Below are 25,747 nucleotides of genomic sequence, written 5' to 3'. Positions count from 1 at the left end.
GTCATGATCCCAGCGTCCTGGGATTGAGCCCTGCCTCGGGCTCCCAGCTCTGTGGGAAGTCTGCCTCTCTCTCCCCCACTCTCCCTGCTTGTATTCCCTCTCTAGCTGCCTGTTAAATAAATAAAATCTTAAAAAAAAAAAAAAAAAAAGATGGCAATTGAAAAATCATGTAAAATAATTAAATATTTTCCCCTGATGTTATAAACTTAAATCAATCTATTTGAAGTAGAAACATCTATTTTGACAAATGTCTTGGAAAACCACATATTTTAGCCATCCTATTAATATTAGTAATAAATGTTATAAATACTATTGATCACGTGTCCAAATTTTGAACCACCCTTTTAAAGGAAATAAACAGTTGTTGCTTTCAATAATTACTTCGTCATTTTGCCAGAAAACAGGAAGGTTAATGATTTCTGGCAGCATTTGTGAGACCCACAGTTTTCTGTGTGCACACACACCAATGCTAAAGGTCTCACCACTCTTAACTGCTACCATGGCAAAAGAAAGGAAGCATCCACAAGCTTTTCTTTACAGTGAGACAAATTATAGGATTGTATAAAATAATGAAACTTGATGAGGAAATCATTGCTTTAGGGCTCCTGAGTTGCTCAGTAGGTTAAGCCTCTGCCTTCAGCTCAGGTCATGATCTCAGGGTCCTGGGATCGAGCCCCACATCAGGCTCTCTGCTCAGTGGGGAGCCTGCTTCCCTCTCTCTCTCTCTCTCTCTCTGCCTGCCTCTCTGCCTACTTGTGATCTTTGTCTCTCAAATAAATAAATAAATAAATAAAATCTTTTTTTAAAAAAACAATCATTGCTTTACCATACCCTTAAGTATCAGAATTCCCTGGGGCACGCAGCCACAGCCGGCCGGCCAACTGAGCCACACTCTTGGCCACATTTGATCCTGGATCATTCATTCCCACTCACAGAAATTCTTCTCTTCCAGGAGCTGTTCTAGTTCTGGAGACTAGAGCCATGACTACAGACAAAATAGTTCTCAAGGGATTTATGTCCCATCACCCAAATGACTTACATCCCAGAACACCACGTTCCTATACCTCCATGAGAGCAACTGACTGTCTCCGGCCATTCTTTCAATTTTTCCGTCCTGTAATGTCCACCATAGGTAGGCACTTTCTTGGAAGCCATGGATAATAGGATCCCTGAGCGAAGAGAGAGTAATCGAAGAGACTTCGCAAGACAGAAAGCAGTTTGAGTTCTGAGTAAAACAAAACAGAAATCCATGGCGCCCTAGAGCCTGTTTCCAAAGGGGTGATTATGCCTCCCCCACATGTGGCTGCCGGGTCCTCCTGGCTGGCAGGCCTGGGCCAACACCCACCCGTCACCGCGGAGGACCCCCACCCTCACCCCCGCTCCCGGACCACCACCTCCAGGACCTAGAGCCTCCCCACAGGCTTTTTCCCCCTGGGTGGAGTGCCTGGCCGGCTAACCCACCAACCCACCTCCAGCAGGTGATCAGGACCGAGAGGATTAAGGGAGGGAAAAGGAACGTCCTTTTCTTTTTTTATTTATTTATTTATTTATTTATTTATTTATTTATTTTTAAAGATTTTATTTTTATTTATTTGTCAGAGAGAGAGAGGGGCAGAGAGCAAGCACAGGCAGACAGAATGGCAGGCAGAGGCAGAGGGAGAAGCAGGCTCCCCGCCGAGCAAGGAGCCCGATGTGGGACTAGATCCCAGGACGCTGGGATCATGACCCGAGCCGAAGGCAGCTGCTTAACCAACTGAGCCACCCAGGCGTCCCAACGGCCATACCACCCTGAACGCGCCCGATCTCGTCTGATCTAGGAACGTCCTTTTCAAACCAGACTAAAGCACTGGGCTGAAACCGGAGCCCACTTCCCTGGAAGCCCCTGTCCCAGCAAGGGACAGTCAAGTGTGGGGGAGGTCAGGGAGGTAGAGGGCGCGCGCACATGGGGCCTTCAACTGTCCAATCCAACGCTACCTTAAATTTTGTTTCAAATTAGTTGACGTCTTATAAATTCATACTACAGAGAATATACAGTTTTCCTATATGAACTCGGGCTACGACTAGGAGAGGGATGATTTTTAGTGTCCCCTTTGCCTAAGGAAAGCAAAATCCTGCCATCTTCCCCTGACTAGGGATCACACTCAACATGAGCCAAAGGGTGACACACAGAGTCAGAATCAGCAAGTGGGTCATCATCCTCAAAATGAATTCTTAAATTTTCTGAAGTCTGTTAGAAAAAGCTGGGGAAGGGCACCTGGGTGGCTCAGTCGGTTAAGGGTCCGCCTTCAGCTCAGGTCATGGTCCCTGGGTCCCGGGGCCCCCTGCTCCAGTGGGAGCCTGCTTCTCTGTCTGTCCCCTGCTCCTGCTAATAAACAAATAAATAAAATGAAAGAAAGGGGAAAAGAGAGAGAAAGAAAGAAGAAAGAAAGATAAAAAGAAAGAAAGAGAGGGAGGGAAAGGAAGAGAGGAAGGAAGAAAGAAGAGAGAGAGGAGGAGAGGGAGGGAGAAGAGGGGAGGGTGGGGAGAGGAGGGGAGGGGAGAGGAGGAAAACAGGCAAGAATGTGAGGCAGTGGTTTTAAGGGTGCCTGACGGAACCTACCTTGATTCAGGAAAGATCAAGTGAAGTGAGACAGGCACTCAGTAAAGTAGCTATCCTTATTTTTATTGGATCTTTCAGGCAATATTTAACATCTACAGAAAATACATTGGCAATAACCATCAATACATGGTATTGTGATTCCTGAACTACCAGACAGACGCTGAACTCAGAAGGGAAGTGGCTGAGCGCCTTCCTGGGTCCTCACCATAAGTGAGTCCCCCCGGCGGATAACTTCCTCCGGAGCAGCCTTCTTTCGTGCCCCTCACGGATCAAGGATCAGGGTGTACACTCCTTGGTCGCTAAAACCTTTTAAAGGTGACAGAAAAGAAGAGTCACGTGTGGTACAGGAATGGGGAGCCTACCAGAGCAGAAAGAGTTCCTCAGCCCGGCAGAGCTGAGCCCCCCGGAAGCCTTGTCCTTCCAGAGCTGAGGGACTCCTCTCTCAGGCAAAGACCCACCGAAACCCACCTCAGCCTCTCCTCACTCTCTCTGGATTCAAAACACGCAGAGATTTGGGGACAAGCCAACCCTATTATGGAGTGGAGGGGTAGATCACTGATGTGTGACAGGAGTTGAGGGACCCCCCCATGGTCCTGCTTTCAGACTGTCAGGATGTCTGGAGTACCCATTTACACTAGGATTATGGTGATTTAGAAAATACTACCTTCCTTTCTTCCCTTTTTTCAAACCTCTGAATCTTGGTCTTCTACCTTCACTGTCAACCGACAGATGACCTTCTCACTTGTGTAATGAAGTGAACAGAAATAAACAATGCTCCTTCACAAAATTCACCAAGCTACACCCATGTACTCTCCCTCTATTTGGGTCCAGAATCCCACCTCTTTACAGGTAAAAGGGGGTAGGGAGGATAGGGGAATGCATATGGCGGGAGGACTGTTGTAACTAGAAAAGTCAGAGAAGGCTTCTCTGAGGAGATATTTGTGCAAAGGTCACCCAGGTCTGGGTGAACTGAGGAAGTAAGACACGGAGAAATCTCGAGAACAAATGTTCCTGGTAGAAGGAAGGACAGAAGCAAAAGTCTGAGATGGGAGCCAAGTTGGTAAGTTCAGAAAACAAAAAAAGGGGGCGCCTAGGTGGCTCAGTCCTGAGGGGTCCTGGTTGGATTATAATCTGTTTTCCTGTATGAGGGGAAATCTGGAGGCAAAGGAGGTTTTGGCAATCAGAGGGACACAGATACAAAGTAAAAAGAATAATCCTTTTGGGGGCTGGTTAAAGTCAAGATACTCACAACCGAAGTCTCTGCCTTCGGCTCAGGTCATGATCCCGGGGTCCTGGGATCGAGCCCCGCATCGGGCTCTCTGCTTGGTGGGGAGCCTGCCTCCCCCTCTCTCTCTGCCTGCCTCTCTGCCTACTTGTGATTTCTGTCTGTTCAATAAATAATAAAATCTTTTAAAAAAAAAAAAAAAGACAAAAAAAGGCTGGTGAGGCCGGCACAGCAAATGTGGAGGGAAGACAGGAGCTGCGGTTGGAGCGGAGGCAGGGCCCCATGGTCCGGGGACTTAGAGACCACAGTAGGGAATTAGGATAAGTTCCAAAGTGTGAAAGGAAGCCATTCACAGGTTTTGAGTAGGGGAGAAATCGGATCTAACATTTTTTAAAGAACACAGCTTCTGCATGGGGAACGGATGATACAGGGGCAACTGCAGAAGGAGGAAGACCAGGTAGGAACACGACGGCCTGAACCGGGGAGAATAGTGAGAAACCGAAAAGTTACTAAGTGAACAGAGCCGACACCTGCTAGACAGGGAAGTGAGGAAAAAGCAAGAAATCAAACATGACTCCTAGATTTTTGTCCTGAGGGGTCCTGGTTGGATTATAATCTGTTTTCCTGTATGAGGGGAAATCTGGAGGCAAAGGAGGTTTTGGCAATCAGAGGGACACAGATACAAAGTAAAAAGAATAATCCTTTTGGGTGCTGGTTAAAGTCAAGATACTCACAACCATTGTAACATGGATTTGTACAGTATAAGCACAGTAAAGTATAAAGCAACTTGGGTTTCTTCCCTGCTGTTCATTTCAAACCTGTTCTGATGATGTACTTCCCCTACCCTACCTCCCCTGTTTTATTTTCCTCCTTGTACTTATTACTACCTCACATCTATCATATTTATTGTCTGTCCCTCCTCCTTCAAAATGTAAGCTCCTCAAAATCAGAGATTTACCTCTTCTGTTTACCATTATGCCTCTCAAATAACCCCTGGGTCAGAGTAGGTGCTTGTTAAAATTTTGAGGAAGAGGGGAACCTGGGTGGCTCAGTCCGTTGAGTCTGCCTTTGGCTCAGGTCATGATTCCAAGGTCCTGGGATCCAGCCCCACGTGTGGGGGGTCCCTGCTCAGCAGGGGAGTCTGCTTCTCCCTCTCCCCATCCCCCTGCTCATGCTCTCTCTCACGCTCTCAAATAAATAAGTACAATCTTTAAAACAAATATTTTTAAAAGATTTTATTTATTTGAGAGACAGAGATAGCAAGAGAGAGTATGCAGGAGTGGTGAGGAAGAGGAGAGGGAGAGGGAGAAGCAGGCTCCCCACCGAGCAGGGAGCCTGATGGGGTTTGATTCCAGGACCCTGAGATCATGACCTGAGCAGAAGGCAGACACGTAACTGACTGAGCCACCCAGGAGCCCAAAATCTTAAAACAATTTTTTGAGGAAGAAAGCAAGCAAGCACATAGGAGGATACTAAAACATTACAGTAAAAGGAGTTAAACTACAAAATAAGGTTTTAATAAAACTTCCATGAGTAAGAAAAAAAAATGAGTTTCCTGAGGCACCTGGGTGGCTCAGTGGGTTAAAGCCTCTGCCTTTGGCTCAGGTCATGATCCCAGGGTCCTGGGATCGAGCCCCACATCGGGCTCTCTCCTCCACAGGGAGCCTGCTTCTCCCCCGCCCTCCCCCCCGCCTACTTGTGATCTCTGTCAAATAAATAAATAAAATCATTTTAAAAAAAATAACTTTGGAATAGGGAAATGGAGAGACCGAAAAGAAGGCAGGAAAAGTGTATATCTGGACTAACGCACCATTCCCATATTGATCTCTAACTGGAAGATGAGAAGGGTGTGCTGTGACTTTTCCTCCAAATCCACTCCTGAAAGAGGCTCTACCCCAGGGCACTGGGACACACAAGGATATAGAGAAGAGAAATGAAGGGGAAAAGTGGCACGTAGACCTGGAAGCAGTAAATTAAGTGAGACCAGTCACATGGCCACCAAGTTTAACTGTAGTTATCGTAGGATGAGAAAACTGTGCTCTGTGAACACCTGTATTTCTATACATTTTACATTTTTAAATGTGGGGGCCTTTACTTCCTAAATTTTACTACACTGCATTTAGTACATGGTGCTTTTGAAAATTTTCTGCTTGTCTTGGTTGAATTAAGGGGAACAAAATTTGGGGTCTGGCTTGGGTGTGATAAGTGGTAAATGGTAGGGATGACAGAGATGGCAGAGAGACAGAAGAACAGTTAACATTCCTAAAAGGGAGGTAGGAAAACCTGGAAGTCCACCCACCAAAGGGCATGTCCACTGTGTAATAACTCCCAGGGCAACTCTCTCCAGTCCCTCTGAATAAAGGAAGCTGCTTCTGTTTCTTCTACTCTCTTCCTCGCCTTGTTTGGGGTAAAGAGGGTGCAGTCCACTGCCTTCTCTCTTCCTGAAAGCCTGTCCTACAGAGAAGCTCCCAGCTGCCCAGATTTTGGTATCAGCAATGTCTACCTTGTGCATGGCAAAAAGGACTCTCCCAGCCCTCACAGTGTCCTGGTCCCCTTCCTGCTGAGGGTCAAGGAAGTGGCCTACAGAGTTGGCCTCTTTGAGACTTGGATTTCTTCTCTCATGAAAAGATGGAGATTCTTTTTCCAGAAAGGATGATTCTTTATTTCTGTAGGAAGGAACCAGAAAGAGAAATATTCTCTTAAGTAACAACTCACCTGTAGCATTAAAATAATTTTTGGGGGGGGTGCCAGGGTGGCTCAGTGGGTTGAGCCTCTGCCTTCAGCTCAGGTCATGATCCCAGGGTCCTGGGATCAAGCCCCACATCAGGCTCTCTGCTCCGAGGGGAGCCTGCTTCCTCCTCTCTCTCTGCCTGCCTCTCTGCCTACTTGTGATCTCTGTCAAATAAATAAAATATTAAAAAATAAATAAAAGTTAATTAATTAATTAATTAATTAATTTGGCGGGCGGGAGCTTGGGTGGCTCAGTGGGTTAGGCCTCTTCCTTCAGCTCGGGTCATGATCTCCCGGTCCTGGGATCGAGCCCCCGCATTGGGCTCTCTGCTCACCAGGGAGCCTGCTCGCCCCCCCCTCTGCCTGCCTCTCTGCCTACTTGTGATCTCTCTCTGTCAAATAAATAAATAAAAATCTTTAAAATTAAAAAAATAATAAATTTTTTTAAATTTTTAATTTAAAAAAATTTTTTTAGTTTGAACTTGGTGAGTTTTATATGAATCTACACATTTTTATAAAAAAGAAACCCAAATGAATAGCATTACCTAGCTTTAATATTAGTTTCATGTGTAACTGCTTTGCTGCTTAATCAAACAGCTGAGTGGGGTTCTTTCAGAGTAAATGTCCGCCTCACAGAGTTGTCCATTGTGTCTTCCCAAGGAAGGTCTAATTGTCGAAGTCCAATATGCTTTCCCCACCCCTGATGCCATAACTGGGATGTTTCCCTAATTCACAATCTAATCCACCTCTTTTCCAGAGGGAAGCTCATAGACTTAAACCTCTACTCTAAAATACAGGCCCTCCGGTACTCAAATACGCAATATTCTCTTTCATAGCTGGGTTCCACTCTATTAGAAGAGATATTTGAGAATAAAAGCCCTCCTTTTATATCAAACATAGAAATTAAGTAGGATCTAAATGTTTATTATCCTAAAACCTGACCCAAACAGATCCATGAGACCGTGGCCGTTAGAGATTGTAGAGAAACTTACTCTTTTGAAACCTAGGATTCAAGAGTGATTTTGACTCATTCCATCTTTTAAGGCCTTTAGCTACCAAGTGAACAGGACTTACTTTCAATACTTCTATTATTCCTGAATTTAAACTCCCATTCAAAAAGCAGCCAATTATTAAACCACCCCTCTAGGACACTGAGAAGCCCACAGCGTCCACCTCCATCTCAACAGTCATCTGTTTCTGCAATTAGTCATTAATCATTTTTTCTGCTGCCCATGGCAGCATCAATCATCTCTAAAAAGCCCTCTGGCTTTGGCCACACTCCCTTTATCCATCAAATCCTGAGCCTACTCAGAAAAAGGAAAGTGTATTGCAACTTACTTTGGGGCTTTTTAGGAACAGAGAATTGTACATCATATAAGCTCATTTTTCTTCTGCTTTGCTTGGTTTTTTAAATAATTTTTAATATTTTCTATTACGATCAACAGCTTTACTGAGGTGTAATTTACACACCACACAATTCACCCATTTTAAATATAGAAATCAATGATTACTAGTGTATTTAGAGCTGTTCAACCAACACCATGATCTAATTTTAGAAAGTCTAAAAACCTCAAGCTCATTTACAATCACTGTCCATCCCCAACCCTAGGCCTAGCCCAACAACAGTCTACTTCCTGTCTCTATAGATCTGCCTTCCTGGACATAGGATTATACAGTATGTGGTCTTTTGTGGCTGTCCTCTTTCACAGAGAATAGTTTTAGCTTCAACCATTTCATAACATGTATCACTACTTCTCTTCCTTTTAATCACCAAATAATACTCCAGGTAGAGATATGGCACATTTTTTTTTACCCACTCACCAGCTGTTGAATATCTAGGTTGTTTCCACTTTTTGGCGATTGTGACTAATACCGCCATGATCACTCACAGTCAGGTCATGATCACTTATGCGGACGTATGTTTCCACTTCTCCTGGGTAGGAGTTGAATCGCTGGGTCACATGGCCATTTAATGTTTCACATTTTGAGAAACTGCCCAACCCTTTTCCATAGTTGCTGCACCACTTTACATTCCCTGCACCAACAGCTGCGGGATCTCATTAGTTTTAATCAGCTAGTTAAACAGATTATGTAACTATACAGAGAAATCTCTTCCTTGAATTCCATAACTAGGCAATTGAGAGGATCCCTCTGTCACAAGTAGTACTTACTACCACTCTCCTTGTAATATCGCTTCATTCTCGGTATACCTGCTATCCACCAAAACTAGTCCAAAATTCCATTTTTCTGCTCCAATTCCAATTTTTAAAAATCTCCTAAACTTTGAGTTGTTAACAGTCTGTCTTCTGTCCCTGTTTGTTATTTCTGAATGTGTTAGCAATTTGTTCTTTAAAACCAGAGTTGAGTCATATGATCTCCTTGATATGAGGAAGTGGTGATGCAACATGGGGGCTTAAGTGGGTAGAAGAAGAATCAATGAAACAAGATGGAATTGGGAGGGACACAAACCATAAGTGACTCTTAATCTCACAAAACAAACTGAGGGTTGCTGGGGGGAGGGGTGTTGGGAGAAGGGGGTGGGATTATGGACATTGGGGAGGGTATGTGCTTTGGTGAGTGCTGTGAAGTGTGTAAACCTGGTGATTCACAGACCTGTACCCCTGGGGATAAAAATATATGTTTATTTAAAAAAAAATAAAAATAAAAGAGCAACAAAAAAAAAAATTAAAATTAAAAAAAAAAAAAACAACAGAGTTGAGGAGCGCCTGGGTGGCTCCGTAGGTTAAAGCCTCTGTCACCACCTCCTCCCAACACAGAGGCAGGAGGGGCCCAATGTCATGCCACAGGAGCGTGGTGTATGCCTCAGCACCACTCTAGCAACTTAAAAGGATGGCAGGGGATGGAAACACAGCCAAGCATCTTTAATGAAAAAAGCAAAGCTATGGAAAAACAGACTCACTTGGAAATAACTGCTTTTTCTTCTTGCTGAGCCTCCACAGGATGAGGAACTCTTGTCAAGGGTTTCATATCAAAACTACAATCGTTAAAATTCATTTTCACTTTTAACCTTTAACAAGATAACATGGTGTAAGGATGTTTTTGAAAACAAAACTATCTTATATTTATACAGAAATTATTGTTATATATTGACTGCTATGTATATTGTCCAAAAGACCATTATTTCAAACTAGTATACATTCTTGAGTATTTAAGCGCTACTGAAACTGACACCCTGAGTGGTTCAGTCGGTTAAGCATCTGACTCTTGGTTTCAGCTCAAGTCATGATCTAGGCGTCCTGAGACCCAGCCCTTCATCTGGTTCCCCACTCCGTGGGGAGTCTGCTTCCCCTCTCTTTCACCCTCTGCCGCTCTCCCTGCTCCTGTACTCTCTCTCTAGAATAAATAAATCTTAAAAAAAAAAAAAAAGATTTTTCTCTTCCTCTCCATTTGTCTCTCCCCCTCTCTCCCTCTAAAAAATAAAAAGAAAAAGAAATAAGGTCTAATACATGTCTAATTTGAGCCCAGAAGCAGAATGGAACAAATAAAGAAAAAGCAATCAAGAGATCATTGCTGTGAATTTTCAAGACTGATGAAAAATGAACACAGAGATCCAAGAAGCACAATATATACCAACAGATTAAATAAAAAGAAATCTATACCTAGACACCTCTAGTAAGAGTGCAGAATACGAAGACTGGGGCACCTGAATGGCTCAGTCAGTTAAGGGTCTGCCTTTGGCTCTGGTCATGATCCCGGTCCTGGGCTCGAGCTCCGTGTTGGGCTCCCTGCTCAGTGCGGAGTCTGCTTCTTCCTCTGCCCCTCCCCCTGCTCATGCTCTCTCTCTCGCTCACGCTAATAAAATCTTTAAGAAAAGAAAATAAAATTTTTAAAAAGAACCTTAAAGATTTTATAAGCAGCCATGGAGAAAAGATGAAAAATCAGAATAACAGCAGACCTCTCATAAACAACAGAAACCAAAAACAAGAAGCATAGGGGTGCCTGGGTGGCTCAGTGGGTTAAAGCCTCTGCCTTTGGCTCGGGTCGTGATCTCAGGGTCCTGGGATCGAGCCCCACATGGGGCTCTCTGCTCGGCGGGGAGCCTGCTTCCTCCTCTCTCTCTGCCTGCCTCTCTGCCTACTTGTGATCTCTGTCTGTCAAATAAATAAATAAAATCTTTAAAAAAAAAAAAAAAAAACAAGAAGCATATGTTTAAAGCATTAAGAGAAAATAAATACCAACCTAGAATTTTGTACTCAGCAAATTATCTTTAAAGAACAAGAATAAAGGGGACCCTGGGTGGCTCAGTCATTAAGCGTCTGCCTTCAGCTCGGGTCACAATCCCAGTCTGGGATCAAGCCCCGCACGGGGCTCCCTGCTCAGTGGGAAGCCTGCCGCTCTCTCTCTCTCTGTCAAATAAATAAATAAAATCTTAAAGAAAAAAAAAAAAAAGACCACAGACCAACTAAAATGATTGCCAGCAGCCACCAGTAACTAGGAAAGAGGCAAGGAGGAGCCTCCCCTAGAGCCTTCATAGAGGGAATGGCACTGCTGACTTCTTGATTTTATACTTCCCACCCCTGGAACTGAAGAAAATACCCAGTTTGTGGTACTTTATTACAACTGCCTTAGGAAACTAATATGTAAGATAGTACTTCTCAAAACTGACTTCCTCTCGTGGCACCTGGGTGGCTCAGTCATTAAGCGGCTGCCTTCAGCTCTGGTCATGATCTCAGGGATCTCAGGGTCCTGCAATTGAGTCTCATGTCATGGGGAGCCTGCTTCCCCCTCTCTCTCTGCCTGCTGCTTCCCCTACTTGTCCTTGCTCTCTCTGTCAAATGAATAAATAATATCTTAAAAAAAAACAAAACTGGCCCTCCAAAGCTGGCCACCAGAATCTAAAATTCCTTTGTTTTACCACATCAGTCTCTTCATTTCATTGTTTTTGTCACTATCCTGAGACCTTTATCCAAACAACATAGATCCTTATAAAAACTTCAATGTTCTCCAGCTTCCAGTCCAATCTTATCTGTAATCTGTCATATACAGCATATGCCAGAATAAAGTTCCCAGCATTTCATGCTCTCCTCAACTACCCTCAATGACTCCCCATTCATGATAAAATCCCAATTTTTAAGCTGGCATTAAAGGCTTTTCACAAAATCTCTCCAAAGTAGTTTCACAGACTCAACCAATGACTAGTCATCCACTTAGTCATTTCACACACAACTACACAGTTGCAAACTATATGATAAGTGAAAAGTACATGTGTGTCAAGTGATGGGACAAAAGAGAGACTGGACCATACTGACCAGTATAAGGAGGTGGATCGGACATATTTTACTTCAAGATTATTTTTTTAGATTTATGTAAGCAATCTCTACACCCAACGTGGGGCTCCAACTAACAACCTTGAGATCAAGAGCCACACGCTCTACCAACTGAGCCAGCCAGGTGCCCCAACTGGGAATATTTGATAGAGGAAGGGTTAAAGTGGCATTTAATAGTCTTGGAAACAGTGTTTTCCTCAGAAAAGACTGGGCATAGAGCAGAAGACCACCAAAAGGATGTGACAAGGATGCTCAGGAAGAGACCAAGAGCTTCAAGTAAAAACCCAGGGAAACCATCCATTTCCCTGGATTCTTTCCTACTACAAAGCAAAAGCCTAAAGCTGCTGGAAGAGGGAAGTAAATCCCCCCCCCAACCTACCCCCCCACAAGACAATGAGCAAAGATACGCTAATTCTGGAAGAGAAGTACAGGCAAAACCGTCTGCCTATGGAGAAGTAAGAGGGGTACACCTAGGACCAAGGCAAGGATCCAGTGCTACTAGGATAAGGATAGAAGTAAAAATCCTCTGTCCCACAGGAAGAGACAAGTAACCACTTTAGGGGGCGCCTGGGTAGCTCAGTGGGTTAAAGCCTCTGCCTTTGGCTGGGATCCAGCTCCACATCACAGGGAGCCTACTTCCTCCTCTCTCTCTGCCTGCTTCTCTGCCTGTAAGGGCCTATTCAGCCAGAGCAGCCCCACCCTGGCAGAACTGCCATTCTGTTATAAAACTTAAATTGACTTTGCCCACCCCCCACCCAGGGGAACTTACTTAAAAGCAAGTCCGGGAAACCAGTCCCAGGTAACAAAGTCCAAGTACAAGGGTGGGTCAGGCCAGGAGGAGGTATTCAATCAGTGGGGGGCGCATACTGTCTCCTAGCTACCAAGAAGTATGGGCCCCACCCTTTGGGAGCCTTTTGGCGCCAATTCTGAACTAGGTGATAGGCTGATTCAAATGTCTACTAGGGTAAATTGTAATTCAATTGGTCACCTAGCATCACTGTGGAGTTTCCTGTGTGTGTTACAATCTCATTGGCCACCTGTGTGTGGCCAGGCCCAACCACATGGCCTTTGCTCTATAAAAGTTAGTCTGAAAAGCAGGGAGGGGTCGTCCTCTCTGTAGGGGTGGCCGGGGCTGGTCTGTTTGATGGTCAGTTTGATTCCTGATGCTTGGTGCGAAATAAAGCTTTGCTTGACTTTCGCTTTGTATCAGTCTCACTCCTTTAATCACGGACCTATTATTGGGGTACCCAATTTTGGGGGGGACCCAACATGCCTACTTGTGATCTCCGTCTGTCAAATAAATAAATAAAATCTTAAAAAAAAAAAGAAAGAAAGAAAGAAAGAAACCACTTTAGGTCCTATACCTATACCTATATCCTATACCTATACCAAGCAGAGATCTGCTACTATTGGAACAGGGGCAGGAAACTCACACAAGACTTTGGCTGCCACAAGGAGAAGGGAAAGGAACTCCAAGAACATGCTATTCCTGAGGCCCGAGGATATAGAGCATGCCTTAAACTGTGGCAGGATAAGGAAAACAGAAAAAAATTCCTCTGCTCCCACTATGAGCCTAGCAATAACAGGCAACAGCAGTATACTTCTGGGAATGAAGCAAAAACATGGGAGAGACTCCCCCCACACCTCCCCCACACAACTCTGTGAAGCAGGCTTATAGAAATAGCCAAAAACTGATAGGGGAGTAGAAATGCTTGAGAAAACCCTTCTGGCAAGCCAGCCCCTACCCTAAGCACAAGGTAACAGCAGCCCAACACTAAAGGCATTTGAAGCCTCCAATGCACTAAAAGTAACAATAGCAACAGTAATACCTAAACCCAGCTGAACTTCTGACTAGATGAACCCAATTCTCCACACTAATGCTGGACAGAAGCAAAGGCATATCTGTTTCTAGATGTATTTGGTCTATACTATTCTACCTCTATTTCCTGGTATTTAATAAAAAATGACAAGACATGGAAGAAAAAAGGCCAGACAAAAGAACCTCAAATATCTAGCATTTAATAAAAAATTATAAGACACAGGGTGGGGGGGGGGGCAAGACAAAAAATAATCCATTGTCAAGAGTGAAAATAATCAATAGAACCACATTCAGAAATGACCCTAGCATGGGAACTATCAGAGAATTTAAAATAACTATGACTAATATGTTAAAGAATCTAATGGAAAAGTGAACCTGTATAAACGGGAGAGTATCAAAAGAAATGAAAACTATGTGAAAAAAATCAAATGGAAATGCTAGAAATAAAAATCACACCAGAGACAAAGAATTCCACTGATGGACTGATCAAAAGATGGGACACAGGGGCGCCTGGGTGGTGCCTTCAGCACAGGTCATGATCTCAGGGTCCTGGGATGGAGCCCTGTGTTGGGCTCCTTGCTCAGTAGGAACCTGCTTCTCCCTCTCCTCTCTGATCTCATGCTCTCTGTCACTATCTCTGTATCTGGCTCTCTCTCTCTCTCAAAATAAATAAAATCTTTAAAAAAAAAAAGGGAGATGGAACATAGCTGAGGAAAGGCTCAGAGAACCAAAAGATAGGTTAGTAGAAACTGTCCAACTGAAATATAAGCAGAAAAAAAAAATTTTTTTAACAGAAAAGAACAAAATAAGAGCTACAGAGCTATGAGACAATATCAGATGGTCTAACATATATATATAGGAGTCTCAGGGGCACCTTCAAGGCTCACTCAGTCAGGTGTCTGCCTTCGGCTTGGTCATGATCCCAAGGTCCTAAGATGGAGTCCCACACTGGGCTCCTTGCTCAGCAGGGAGCCTGTTTCTCCCTTTCCTTCTGCCCCACATCCCTACCAGTGCTCTTTCTCTTGTGTGGTCTCTCTCAAATAAAAATCTTTTTAAGAGGTGCCTGGGAGGCTCAGTGGGTTAAAGCCTCTGCCTACAGCTCAGGTCATGATCTCAGGTTCCTGGGATCAAGCCCTGTATTGGGCTCTCTGCTCAGTAGGGAGGCTGCAACCCTCTCTCTGCCTGCTGCTCTGCCTGCTTGTGGTCTCTCTCTGTCAAATAAATAAATAAAAATCTTAAAAAAAATTTTTTTTTAATCTTTAAAAAAACATAATAGGGACACCTGGCTGGGATCAAGCCCCACATTGGGCTTCCTGCTCAGCAGGGAATCTGCTTCTGCCTCTCCCTTTGCCTACTGCTCTCCCTACTTGTGCTCGCTCTCTTTGTCAAATAAATAAAATCTTTAAAATAATAATAATGATAATGATAATAATAATAATAATAATGAAAAGAAAAACAAAGAATGGGCATAAGAAATAATTGAAGTGATAATGGCCTCATATTTTCCAAAAATAAAAAAAGAAAGATGTCAAACAACAGATACAAGAATCTCTGAGAACCCTAAGCAGGATAAACAGAAAGAAAGGGGACACATATGCACACACACACACACACACACTCAGACACATCACAATCTAGCTATTGAAAAGCAAGGAGAAAATCTTGAAAGTGCCCAAGAAAAAAAAGAAACATCAAAAATAGGAATAAAGGGGCACCTGGGTGGCTCAGTGGGTTAAAGCCTCTGCTTTCGGCTCAGGTCATGATCCTAGGGTCCTGGGATCGAGCCCCACATCGGGCTCTCTGCTCAGCAGGGTGCCTGCTTCCTCCTCTCTCTCTGTCTGCCTCTCTGCCTACTTGTGATCTCTGCCTGTCATATAAATAAATAAATCTTTAAAAAAAAAATAGGAATAAAGAATTACAGATTTCTGGGGCGCCTGGGTGGCTCAGTGGTTTGGGCTGCTGCCTTCGGCTCGGGTCATGATCTCAGGGTCCTGGGATCGAGCCCTGCATCGGGCTCTCTGCTCAGCAGGGAGCCTGCTTCCTCCTCTCTCTCTGCCTGACTCTGCCTACTTGTGATCTCTGTCAAATAAATAAATAAAATCTTAAAAAAAAAAAAAGAATTACAGATTTCTCATTGAAGAATGAAATTTTTTAAAAATCAGAATTATGACAAAATTTATACCACTGTCTCAAGAACAGTTTCAAATTCCAAAGGTTCTATAATTTCTATTATATTAACCATTACCTGCTCCTTTTACAAAATTCACTTTCTATGTAAGTTGTAGGCAGCTTAAGCCACTCATTTGGAGTCATAAAGTGCCTTGAATTAGAAATTCTTGGGAATCTGGAATGTAGTTTGGCCTTTTCAATCTCTTTAAATTCTTTCATTGTATATATTTTGCCTGCAAGAAGATTAGTAACCTAAATTAGTACAATTAAATGCAACTCCCATTGTCTTGGTTGTAAAATCACGTAACATTTAGGCACTAAGTACCAGTCTCACACTGAAGAAGAGTTCTTTTTTCATCATCTTTGTCATATTGTGCCTTTTTCAAAGGATCACGAAATGGTGGAATGGTAACCTATAAGAAAAACATGTCTTTTGAGGACAGGGTGGCAGGTCTCTTTCAGTCTAAACTAAGCAACTGTGTACGACTCTTTGGCCAGATGAATCAAGAATATACTCTTAGGGTGCTCAGTGGCTCAGCTGTTAAGCGTCTGCCTTCAGTTCAGGTCATGATCTCAGGGTCCTGGGATGGAGCCCCGCATCGGGCTCTCTGCTCAGCAGGGAACCTGCTTCCCTTCCTCTCTCTCTGCCTGCCTCTCTGCCTACTTGCGATCTTTGTCTTTCAAATAAATAAATAAAATCTTTTAAAAAAAAAATAAATAAATAAAATTAAAATAAAAAAAGAATAGTCTCTACATATTTCAGAGTAACCATTATTTATATTTAACACATTACAAAGAAATGAGGGCCCTCCATCATAGTTAACTCTAATTTTTTTTTAATTTTTAATTTATTTGGCAGAGAGAGAGATCAGAAGTAGGCAGAGAGGCAGGCAGAGAGAGAGAGGAGGAAGCAGGCTCCCTGCTGAGCAGAGAGCCCAATGCAGGACTTGATCCCAGGACCCTGAGATCATGACCTGAGCCAAAGGCAGAGGCTTAACCCACTGAGCCACCCAGGCACCCCATAGTCAACTCTAATTTTAATAGCTTTTTCAGATCATTCTAATATGAATTGATCTGATTCAGATCAAATATTCTTCTTAGACACTCTACCCAAACGCAGTAAGTGGTAGTTTCTTAAAGGTTATGATGTCCAATCTGAAACTGTATCAATAAATTATTCAAACTCAACTACACTAAAATCCATTGGCCTAGGGACACCTGGGTGGCTCAGTGGGTTAAGCAGCTGCCTTCGGCTCAGGTCATGATCCTAGCGTCCTGGGATCGAGTCCCACATCGGGCTCCTTGCTCAGCAGGGAGCCTGCTTCTCCCTCTGCCTCTGCCTGCCATTCTGTCTGCCTGTGCTCACTCTCTCCCCCTATCTCTCTCTGATAAATAAATAAAATATTAAAAAAAATCCATTAAACTACCTTGAACTTTGAATGGATCTTTTGTCTATGTCATGGGTTGACTATTTGGAAAAAATTATATCACTGATATATGTGAGATCTTCCAAATGCTAATACATTTCATTACCCTATAATTCCATTCATTAAAATCATTACCACTCTCATCAGAAAAGTGTAAGGGCATTAGGAAGCCATCACACCCATGATGGTGAATATTTCTCCAAAATTCAAATTTTTGCTTAAAAATCCATATTTTACTATTAGCAACAAATATTGTCAGCTGTTTTTCCTGATGTGACAGACTTACTTTATTAAAATGTCTGCCAAACACCCAACACTTAATCACAGTTTGTAAGACATTCTTTCAAGTAAAAACAGTATACCTTAAAAAAAAAACAATCAAACCAGCATAGCTCACAATTCATACAACCATCCTGCATTTCAGTAGGCAGCAGAAATGCTTGGCATACTTTCCATTTCATCACACAGAATATTAAAAAGATGTGCACTCAGGAGCAAGGTTTAATAAAATTAATTAATTTTTAATGTTTGATCAAGGACATTCTTAAGTGAAACTAGATTTTACTGTGAGTGCATGGCAACGAAGTCGATAATGACCACGAGTTTGATTTGGTGACACTGACTTAATAACAAGTTCTAAGGTACCAGCAGTTTTATCCACCACTGATTTTGCCCCATCAGAGCAAATGTCAACATTATGAAAAAGGCAAATGATATTCAGCACTATTATGAAACTACTTGGCCTTATGGACCCCTAACAGGCTTTCAGGGTTCTCAGAGGTCTATATTCCTCTTTGAGAACTGCTGCTATAACTTCAAAATGCTCAGCTAAACTTAAGAGGCCACCTATCACCGCATCATTTAGACTGACAGCATGGTAAAAGAACTTCAATTGTGATACAAAAAGATCTGGTTTCAGGGCCGCCAGGGTGACTCAGTCCATTAAGTCTCTCATTATTTCTGCTCAGGTCGTGATTTCAGGGTCATGAGATCCAGCCCAGAGCTGGGTTCCACACTCAACTGGGAAGTCTGCTTGAGATTTTCTCTCTCTCCCTCTCCCACTCCTCCCTTTGGGGTAAGCATGCATGCTCTCTCTCTCTCTCAAATAAATAAAATACTTAAAAAAAAAAAAAAAAACAAGATCGGGTTTCAAATTCCAGTTCTGCCCTTTACTAGTTATGTTACTAGCTAGTTTATCTAAGGCTCTAGCTGTAAAATCTCAGTTTAACTTTCACCTATTAAAAGAGGGACAATAGGGGCACCTGGGTGGCTCAGTGGGTTGAAGCCTCTGCCTTCGGCTCGGGTCGTGGTCTCAGAGTCCTGGGATCGAGCCCCGCATCAGGCTCTCTGCTTAGTGGGGAGCCTGCTTCCTCCTCTCTCTCTGCCTACCTCTCTGCCTACTTGTGATCTGTCAAATAAATAAATAAAATCTTTAAAAAAAAAAAAAAAAGAGGGACAATAACACATACACACAACACAATTTAGCAAAACAAAAAACAAAAACAAAAACCTGCTTTGTCTGCAAATGCCAGCAGTTTAAAATGTCTATGATTCAAATGAGGTCTATGGCTCAAGGATTTTAATTTTGTTTAATAATATGCACTATTATAAGCAAAAGTGTGGGAAAATGGACGCTCTGGTGGGGGTACAAATTTATACAGCCATCCTGGAGAACAATTTGGCAGTATAAATCAAAATTATGCATAACCTTTAACTCAGAAATTCTACGTCTAGCAACTTACCTATGGAAAACCTTATGAAATAGTTACAGGTAAGTTCATCATAACATCATTTATAACAGCAATAGGTCAAAAATAATCTAAATGTTCACAGTAGGGAATATGTTTAAAAAAATGGTGGTATAGCAAGATACCATATATAGCTAGAAACACATCTACGCTTTGCTATTTACAGCTGTGTGACTCTGGAAAAGTAACTTAACCAATTTGTGTCTCACTTGCCTCATCTGCAAATTACATCATGTGGTAGCAGTGAGGATGAAAAAAAAAAAGTCCTAACATTTGGTTAAGGCCTCAGTGCAAGTTAATATTTTTTTAAGATTTATTATTTTATTTTTTTAAATATTTTTATTTATTTATTTGACAGACAGAGATCACAAGTAGGCGGGGGAGGAGGGGAAGAAGGCTCCCCACTGAGCAGAGAGCCCGATGCGGGGCTCAATCCCTGAGATCAACAACCTGAGCCAAAGGCAGAGGCTTTAAACCACTGAGCCACCCAGGCACCCCAAGATTTATTATTTGAGAGGGGGAGAGTGGGGAGAGGGAAGAGAGAGAATCTCAAGCAGATTCCCCACTGAGTGCGTAGCTCAACTCAGGGCTTGATCTCATACCCTGTGATCATGACCTGAGCAGAAATCAAGAGTCAGAGGCCTAACGGACTGAGCCACCCAGGCACCCCAGATGTTATTAACAGAATACTATGCAATGATTAAAATTATGTATTTACATTTATTGACAAAGAAAGAAGCAAATCTTAGAACTATTGAGAAAAAAATGCAGATTATAAAACATAATGTATGTTACAACAATTTGTAAAATAAAAATGTATATATACATCTACATATAGAAAGTAGTCTTGGCTATCCGGAAGGATATACCAAAAAATGTTAATAAGTTCATTCTGTGTAATGAAATCGTGAGGGTTTTTTTTTTTAAGATTTTATTTTGTTTGATTTATTTGAGAAAGAGCGAGAGAGAGAGAGAGAGAGACAGAACATGAGTGAGGGAAAAAGGCAGAGACAGAGGGAGACACAGACTCCCCACTGAGAAGGGAGTCCCACACAGGGCTCCATCCCAGGACCCTGAGATCATGACCTGAGTCCAAGGCAGACACTTAACCAAATGAGCCACCCAAGTGCCCCTTAGAGTGGTTTTTTAAATTCTTTATTTAAAAATAGATTTTGAGGGGGCGCCTGGCTCAGGTCATGATCTCAGGGTCCTGGGATCGAGTCCCGCATCGGGCTCTCTGCTCAGCAGGGGGCCTGCTTCCCTCTCTCTCTCTCTCTCTGCCTGCCTCTCTGCCTACCTGTGATCTCTCTCTGTCAAATAAATAAATAAAATCTTAAAAAAAATAAATAAAAATAAAAATAGATTTTGAGGGGGGGCACCTGGGTGGCTCAGTCAGTTAAGCATCTAACTCCTGACTTCAACTCAGGTCATGATCTCAGGGTTGGGAGATTGAGCCCTGCATCCATGCTGGGCAAGGAACCTGATTAAGATTCTCTCTCTCTCTCTCTCAAAAAAAAAAAACCCTTTTTTTCATGAATCATGAGAATGTATTAAATTTCTAACAAATTTTTTAAAGTCTATGAAATTTTAAAATATTACCTATTACCCAATTATTATACAGTATTTTCAAATTTTACAGAGGTTTAATTTACTTTGGACTTTGCTTTTTTTTTTTATTCCTCTCTAGGATATGGAGATGGCAAACTATTCTTAAGATGTTACTGCATTCTGGGGTGCCTGGGTGGCTCAGTGGGTTAAAGCCTCTGCCTTCGGCTCAGGTCATGATCCCAGGGTCCTGGGATCGAGCCCCGCATCAGGCTCTCTGCTCAGCAGGAAACTTGCTTCCCTTCCTCTCTCTCTGCCTGCCTTTCTGCCTACTTGTGATCTCTGTCTTATAAATAAATAAATACAATCTTTAAAAAAAAAAAGATGTGGGACGTCTGGGTGGCTCAGTTGGTTGGACGACTGCTTTCGGCTCAGGTCATGATCCCGGAGTCCCGGGATCAAGTCCCGCATCGGGCTCCCAGCTCCACAGGGAGTCTGCTTCTCCCTCTGACCTTCTCCTCGCTCATGCTCTCTCTCAAATAAATAAATAAATAATCTTTAAAGAAAAAAAAGATATTACTGCATTCTTAAGGAATCACTAAATAACTACTTATATATTAGGGCTTCTCAAAATAACCAACCACATAATACCAAAAATAAGAAATCTATCCTACCTTCAGAAAATTCGGGTCCTCTTTGCTCATATAAAAAGGATCATATTCTTTGGGATCATAATGTTCTATAAATACATTTCCCTATAGGAAGGAAATAAAACTACACATAACAAGAGGTGCATGATTAATTTTGAGCATTAACAAAACTCAAGAGTCACACAGTTGCATTCTTCTACTTCAAAACAGCATCAATGACAAATACAAAGGGGAAGGGAAGATCAAATTTGGAATTAAACTTAATGTAACCAAGTAATAACTATTATAGTGACAGAAGGAATCCACTTAAAATTTGCAAGAATAACAAACGTTGGAACACTAACAGATTTGGAAATTTATTTTTAAATGCTTCCTAGTCAAACATCTCAATCTCTTAGAAATGCCAAAAAAAAATATTTTACCTTGTAAATAATGGAGTTATTTACTTTGTAAATAACAGAGTTCTAGAACTACATATAAGTATCCTGAACCTGGAGCCAAAATTTAATCGGTATATAAAATTAACAATTACATTTAAAAAGCAAAAAATACAGATTCTAATATACACATTTAAATCCAGACCTAACCCTCTTCCCTCCATCCTTTCCACATACCCTGGATTTAAGAACAGTATTCGCCATAACAGAGATTAATATAGAGTCAGAAGGGGCAGGCTGTTTGGATCATTATAAAGATAATCATAGCTTTAAACCAACTGAAACAAGTATCAGATGACCTCTTCGTACCTTTTTATTTACATGTTTTAAAAAACCATCTAATTCTTCTTGTCTCCTTTTTTTAATCTTCTTATATGAACCAACTTTTTCTATAATTTTCTTCTGGAGAGGATGTGCGACATGGTCAACCCATCTTTTATGTTGCATCTCTTTTCTCCTTGCCTTTAAGAAGTCATGATGTTGTAAAGACTTATCTAGTTCCTAATAAACAGTGATGGAAGAGACAATTATCTTAAAGCTACATTGTTCTAAACTTTAAACTCAATTACAGTCCTAAGAATAACCCACAAAGTCATTCATTAATTCAATCATTTATTTGGCTTCTACTGGGTGGCACATACCATAATGGAAATAGTGAATAATACACAGACAGATTAGACAACATGAGGGCTCTCCCTGGAGAGACAGACTACGAAATAAATATACAAAACAATTGAGGGACAATATACCAAAATATACACACACACAAATACGCGCATACACGCACACACATACACACACAGAGAGACTCAGATACCTGCACATTGATGTTCATAGAACCATTATTCACAATAACCAAAAGGAAAAACCCAAGTGTCCATCTACAGATGAATGTATAAATAAAATGTGGTATATACACAAAATGGAATATTAGACAGCCATAAGATGGAATGAAGTTTTAACACATACTTCAAAATAGATGAATCTTGAAGACAATATGCTAAATGAAATAAGCCAGACCACAAAAGTACAAATATTGTAGGATCCCACTTATTTGAAATTATCTCGAATAAGCAAGTTCAGAAAGAGAAAATAAATTAGAGGTGACTCGAGGGACCTCTGGTGACTCGAGGGGATAGGAATTCATTACTTAATGTGTACGAAGTTTTGGCTGGGATAATGAAAAAGTTATAGAAATAGAAATAGATAATGGTGATGATTTCATGACATCCATCTATTTGGAAATAGTGATAATGGTTGTACAACATGTGAATGTAATTAATGTCACTGAACTGTACCTTTAAAAAATGGCTAAAAATAGCAATGTTATGCTATATATATTTTACCATAATGGGGAAAAAAGGACTAAACTTTTCTTTTTAATTCCTAGAGGGGGAGACATTCGGGATGGGCCTTAAAGAATGAAGAGTTGTATAGGAAGAGGAGGGATGAGAGAATTTGAAGAGGTATGTTCTATGGAAGGAAAAAAAAAAAAAAAAGGGAAGAGTGAAGAAGCAGGAGCACAGCACAGCACAACCTGGCCGAAACGGCAAGCAGCCCATAGAGAAAATGATTGATTTAGGCTATAAACTAAAACTTCTTATCCAAAACGTATTTGCCTCTCCCCTAGGAGATGAAATCATGTGATTGCTACAATCAACAACATGAAATTCAAAATCAACCAACCAACCAACCAACCAGGAACCCTGAGAGCTTCTCCAGGCTCTATCCCTCCCTAGCTTCAGGTCATAGCAGTGTCCAACCATTTTTAATGAATAGCTCCTTTCCTTTTTAAACAATTCCAAAGAAAATTTTTCTTTACAGGTTATCCACTCCAGTGATTACTACATGCACATTCATCTTGTCTTCTAATTAAGCCCCTCCTGTTACAGTTAAAGCCTCCTTCTTACCTATGCATCCCTGGGTAATCATTGGTCAGTGCATTCCAGTAACAGCTCTTAAAGCTCTTAATACACACTGACACCACAGAAGCCCCACTGGATGAAAGCGCAAGCTGGGGAAAACTCTTACAGAATTCCCACAAAGTATAAAAAGAGAAGTCAATTAAAACAATCTCAGAGATCGCTTAAGATTAATCCTAGGGGCTAAGGAGTGCTTTCAATTCTATTTTCTCTATTTTTTTAAATTTGTATAATGATGATGTACTCCATCTAAAATGGATAAACAAAATTTAATTTTTAATTGTGACACATTCCGTAACCAATTCTTACCTTAATCACATAATTTTCTCTATATAATATTGATTGAATAGCTGCCTCAGTATCTTCTTCAGCTAATGCCTAAAATGACAAAATGAAATTTTGAAAATCCAATCTTAAAAATAAATCAAATTATTGAGGTACCTGGGTAGTGCAGTCAGTTAAGCATCCGACTCAGTTTTGGCTCAGGTCATGATCTCAGTCGTGAGATCAAGCCCCATGTCAGGCTCTGTACTCTGTGAGGAGTCACCTTCAGTTTCTCTCTCCATCTCCCTCTGCCCCTCCCCACCCCATTCTAAAAAAAAAAAAAATTTTTAAATCATATTATTAATACTATCTGGACTTGCTTTTATGTGACAGACATATCCCTGAAAAGTTCCCTGTAAATACAATTTTTCTACTTCAAATCATATCATCAAGTACTTTTTTTTCCTGTAAGACTTTTTATTTATTTATGTGTGAGAAACAGAAAGCACGAGAGGGGTGAGGGTCAGAGGGAGAAGCAGACTTCCTACCAAGCCAGGAGCCTTCATCAAGTACTTCTTAAAGCGTATTTGAATCTTTCCGTTATTTGCTTTAGCTCATTCAGGGGCAAAAAAATAACTCAGATTACAGACATTTTGAGTTCCAGCATGGTCAAATGACTTGCCCAGAGTTGCATAAGTAGAACCCATCTTTTTTTCACATTTCATAAAATGCTTTTACCTTTATAAATTAAAATAGAGGGGCGCCTGGGTGGCTCAGTGGGTTAAAGCCACTTCCAAGAGGTGGTTGGAAGGTTAAAGACCTTCGAAGGTTAAAGACCTTCGGCTCAGGTCATGATCCCAGGGTCCTGGGATCGAGCCCCGCATCAGGTTCTCTGCTCAGTGGGAAGCCTGCTTCCTTCTCTCTCTTTCTGCCTGCCTCTCTGCTGACTTGTGATCTCTGTCTGTCAAATAAGTAAATAAAATGTTTTTTAAAAATAGTTAAAATAGAATTAGGCCTCTATTTGAATTCATTCAGTCATTACTGAATCCTATTTTAATTCATTAAGTCATTACAGCTTCAAAGATTAATAGATTTATTTATATACAAGTTGTATTTTCAGGGTTTTTTTGAAGATTTATTTATTTGTGAGAGAGTGCACCAAAGCATGTTGGGAGGAGGGCGGTTTAGCAAATCCCAAGCAGAATCCTTGCAGAGCGTAAAGTCCAAAGCAGGGCTCTATCTCACAATCCTGTGATCCCAACCTAAAACCAAGAGTCAGACACTTAACCAACTGAGCCACCCAGGCATTCCACATTTTCAGATTTTAAAGCAACAGTCTTCACAAAATAGTTCATAACATTAATTTTTTCCACTTGCATAACAAATCTTCCATGAATACCCGCCAGAAAATACAAGAGGCTGTAAACAGGTCACTGAAATTGTACACTTAAAAATGGTCAAAAATAGGGACGCCTGGGCGGCTCAGTTGGTTAAGCGGCTGCCTTCGGCTCAGGTCATGATCCCAGCGTCCTGGGATCGAGTCCCACATCAGGCTCCTTGCTCGGCAGGGAGCCTGCTTCTCCCTCTGCCTCTAGCCTGCCACTCTGTCTGCCTGTGCTTGCGCTCTGTATCTCTCTCTCTAACAAATAAATAAAAATCTTAAAAAAAAAAAATGGTCAAAAATAGAGGCACCTGGGTGGCTCAGTGGGTTAAGCCTCTGCCTTCGGCTCAGGTCATGAGCCCAAGGTCCTGGAATCGAGCCCCGCATCAGGCTCTCTGCTCAGCAGGGAGCCTGCTTCTCCCTCTCTATCTGCCTGCCTCTCTGCCTACTCGTGATCTCTGTCTGTCAAATAAATAAATAAAATCTTTTAAAAATGGTCAAAAATAGCAAACTTTGATGCTATTGATGCTATATATCTTTTAC

General features: G+C 41.8%; 1 protein-coding gene across 2 annotated transcripts in view; it reads right to left on the bottom strand.

Moving 5' to 3' along the window:
• Window positions 1–2,641: 2,641 nt before the first annotated feature.
• FAM228B (family with sequence similarity 228 member B) overlaps window positions 2,642–25,747 on the bottom strand; it is a 45,239-nt gene continuing 22,133 nt past the window's right edge. For both annotated transcript variants that reach the window (XM_082745138.1, XM_082745137.1), the window contains exons 3-10: window positions 23,869–23,937; window positions 21,947–22,138; window positions 21,225–21,305; window positions 16,156–16,243; window positions 15,907–16,063; window positions 9,475–9,582; window positions 6,328–6,490; window positions 2,642–2,905 (exon numbers count right to left, since the gene is read on the bottom strand). In XM_082745138.1, coding sequence (XP_082601264.1) covers window positions 2,876–2,905; window positions 6,328–6,490; window positions 9,475–9,582; window positions 15,907–16,063; window positions 16,156–16,243; window positions 21,225–21,305; window positions 21,947–22,138; window positions 23,869–23,937 — 888 coding nt within the window. In that variant the 3' untranslated portion in view covers window positions 2,642–2,875. The remainder of the gene's footprint in view (window positions 2,906–6,327; window positions 6,491–9,474; window positions 9,583–15,906; window positions 16,064–16,155; window positions 16,244–21,224; window positions 21,306–21,946; window positions 22,139–23,868; window positions 23,938–25,747) is intronic.

This window comes from Mustela nivalis (assembly GCF_964662115.1).
Source record: "Mustela nivalis genome assembly, chromosome: 8".
NCBI lineage: Eukaryota > Metazoa > Chordata > Mammalia > Carnivora > Mustelidae > Mustela > Mustela nivalis.
The sequence above is the reverse complement of the archived record's forward strand: the minus strand, read 5'-3'. Positions and strand labels throughout refer to the sequence as shown.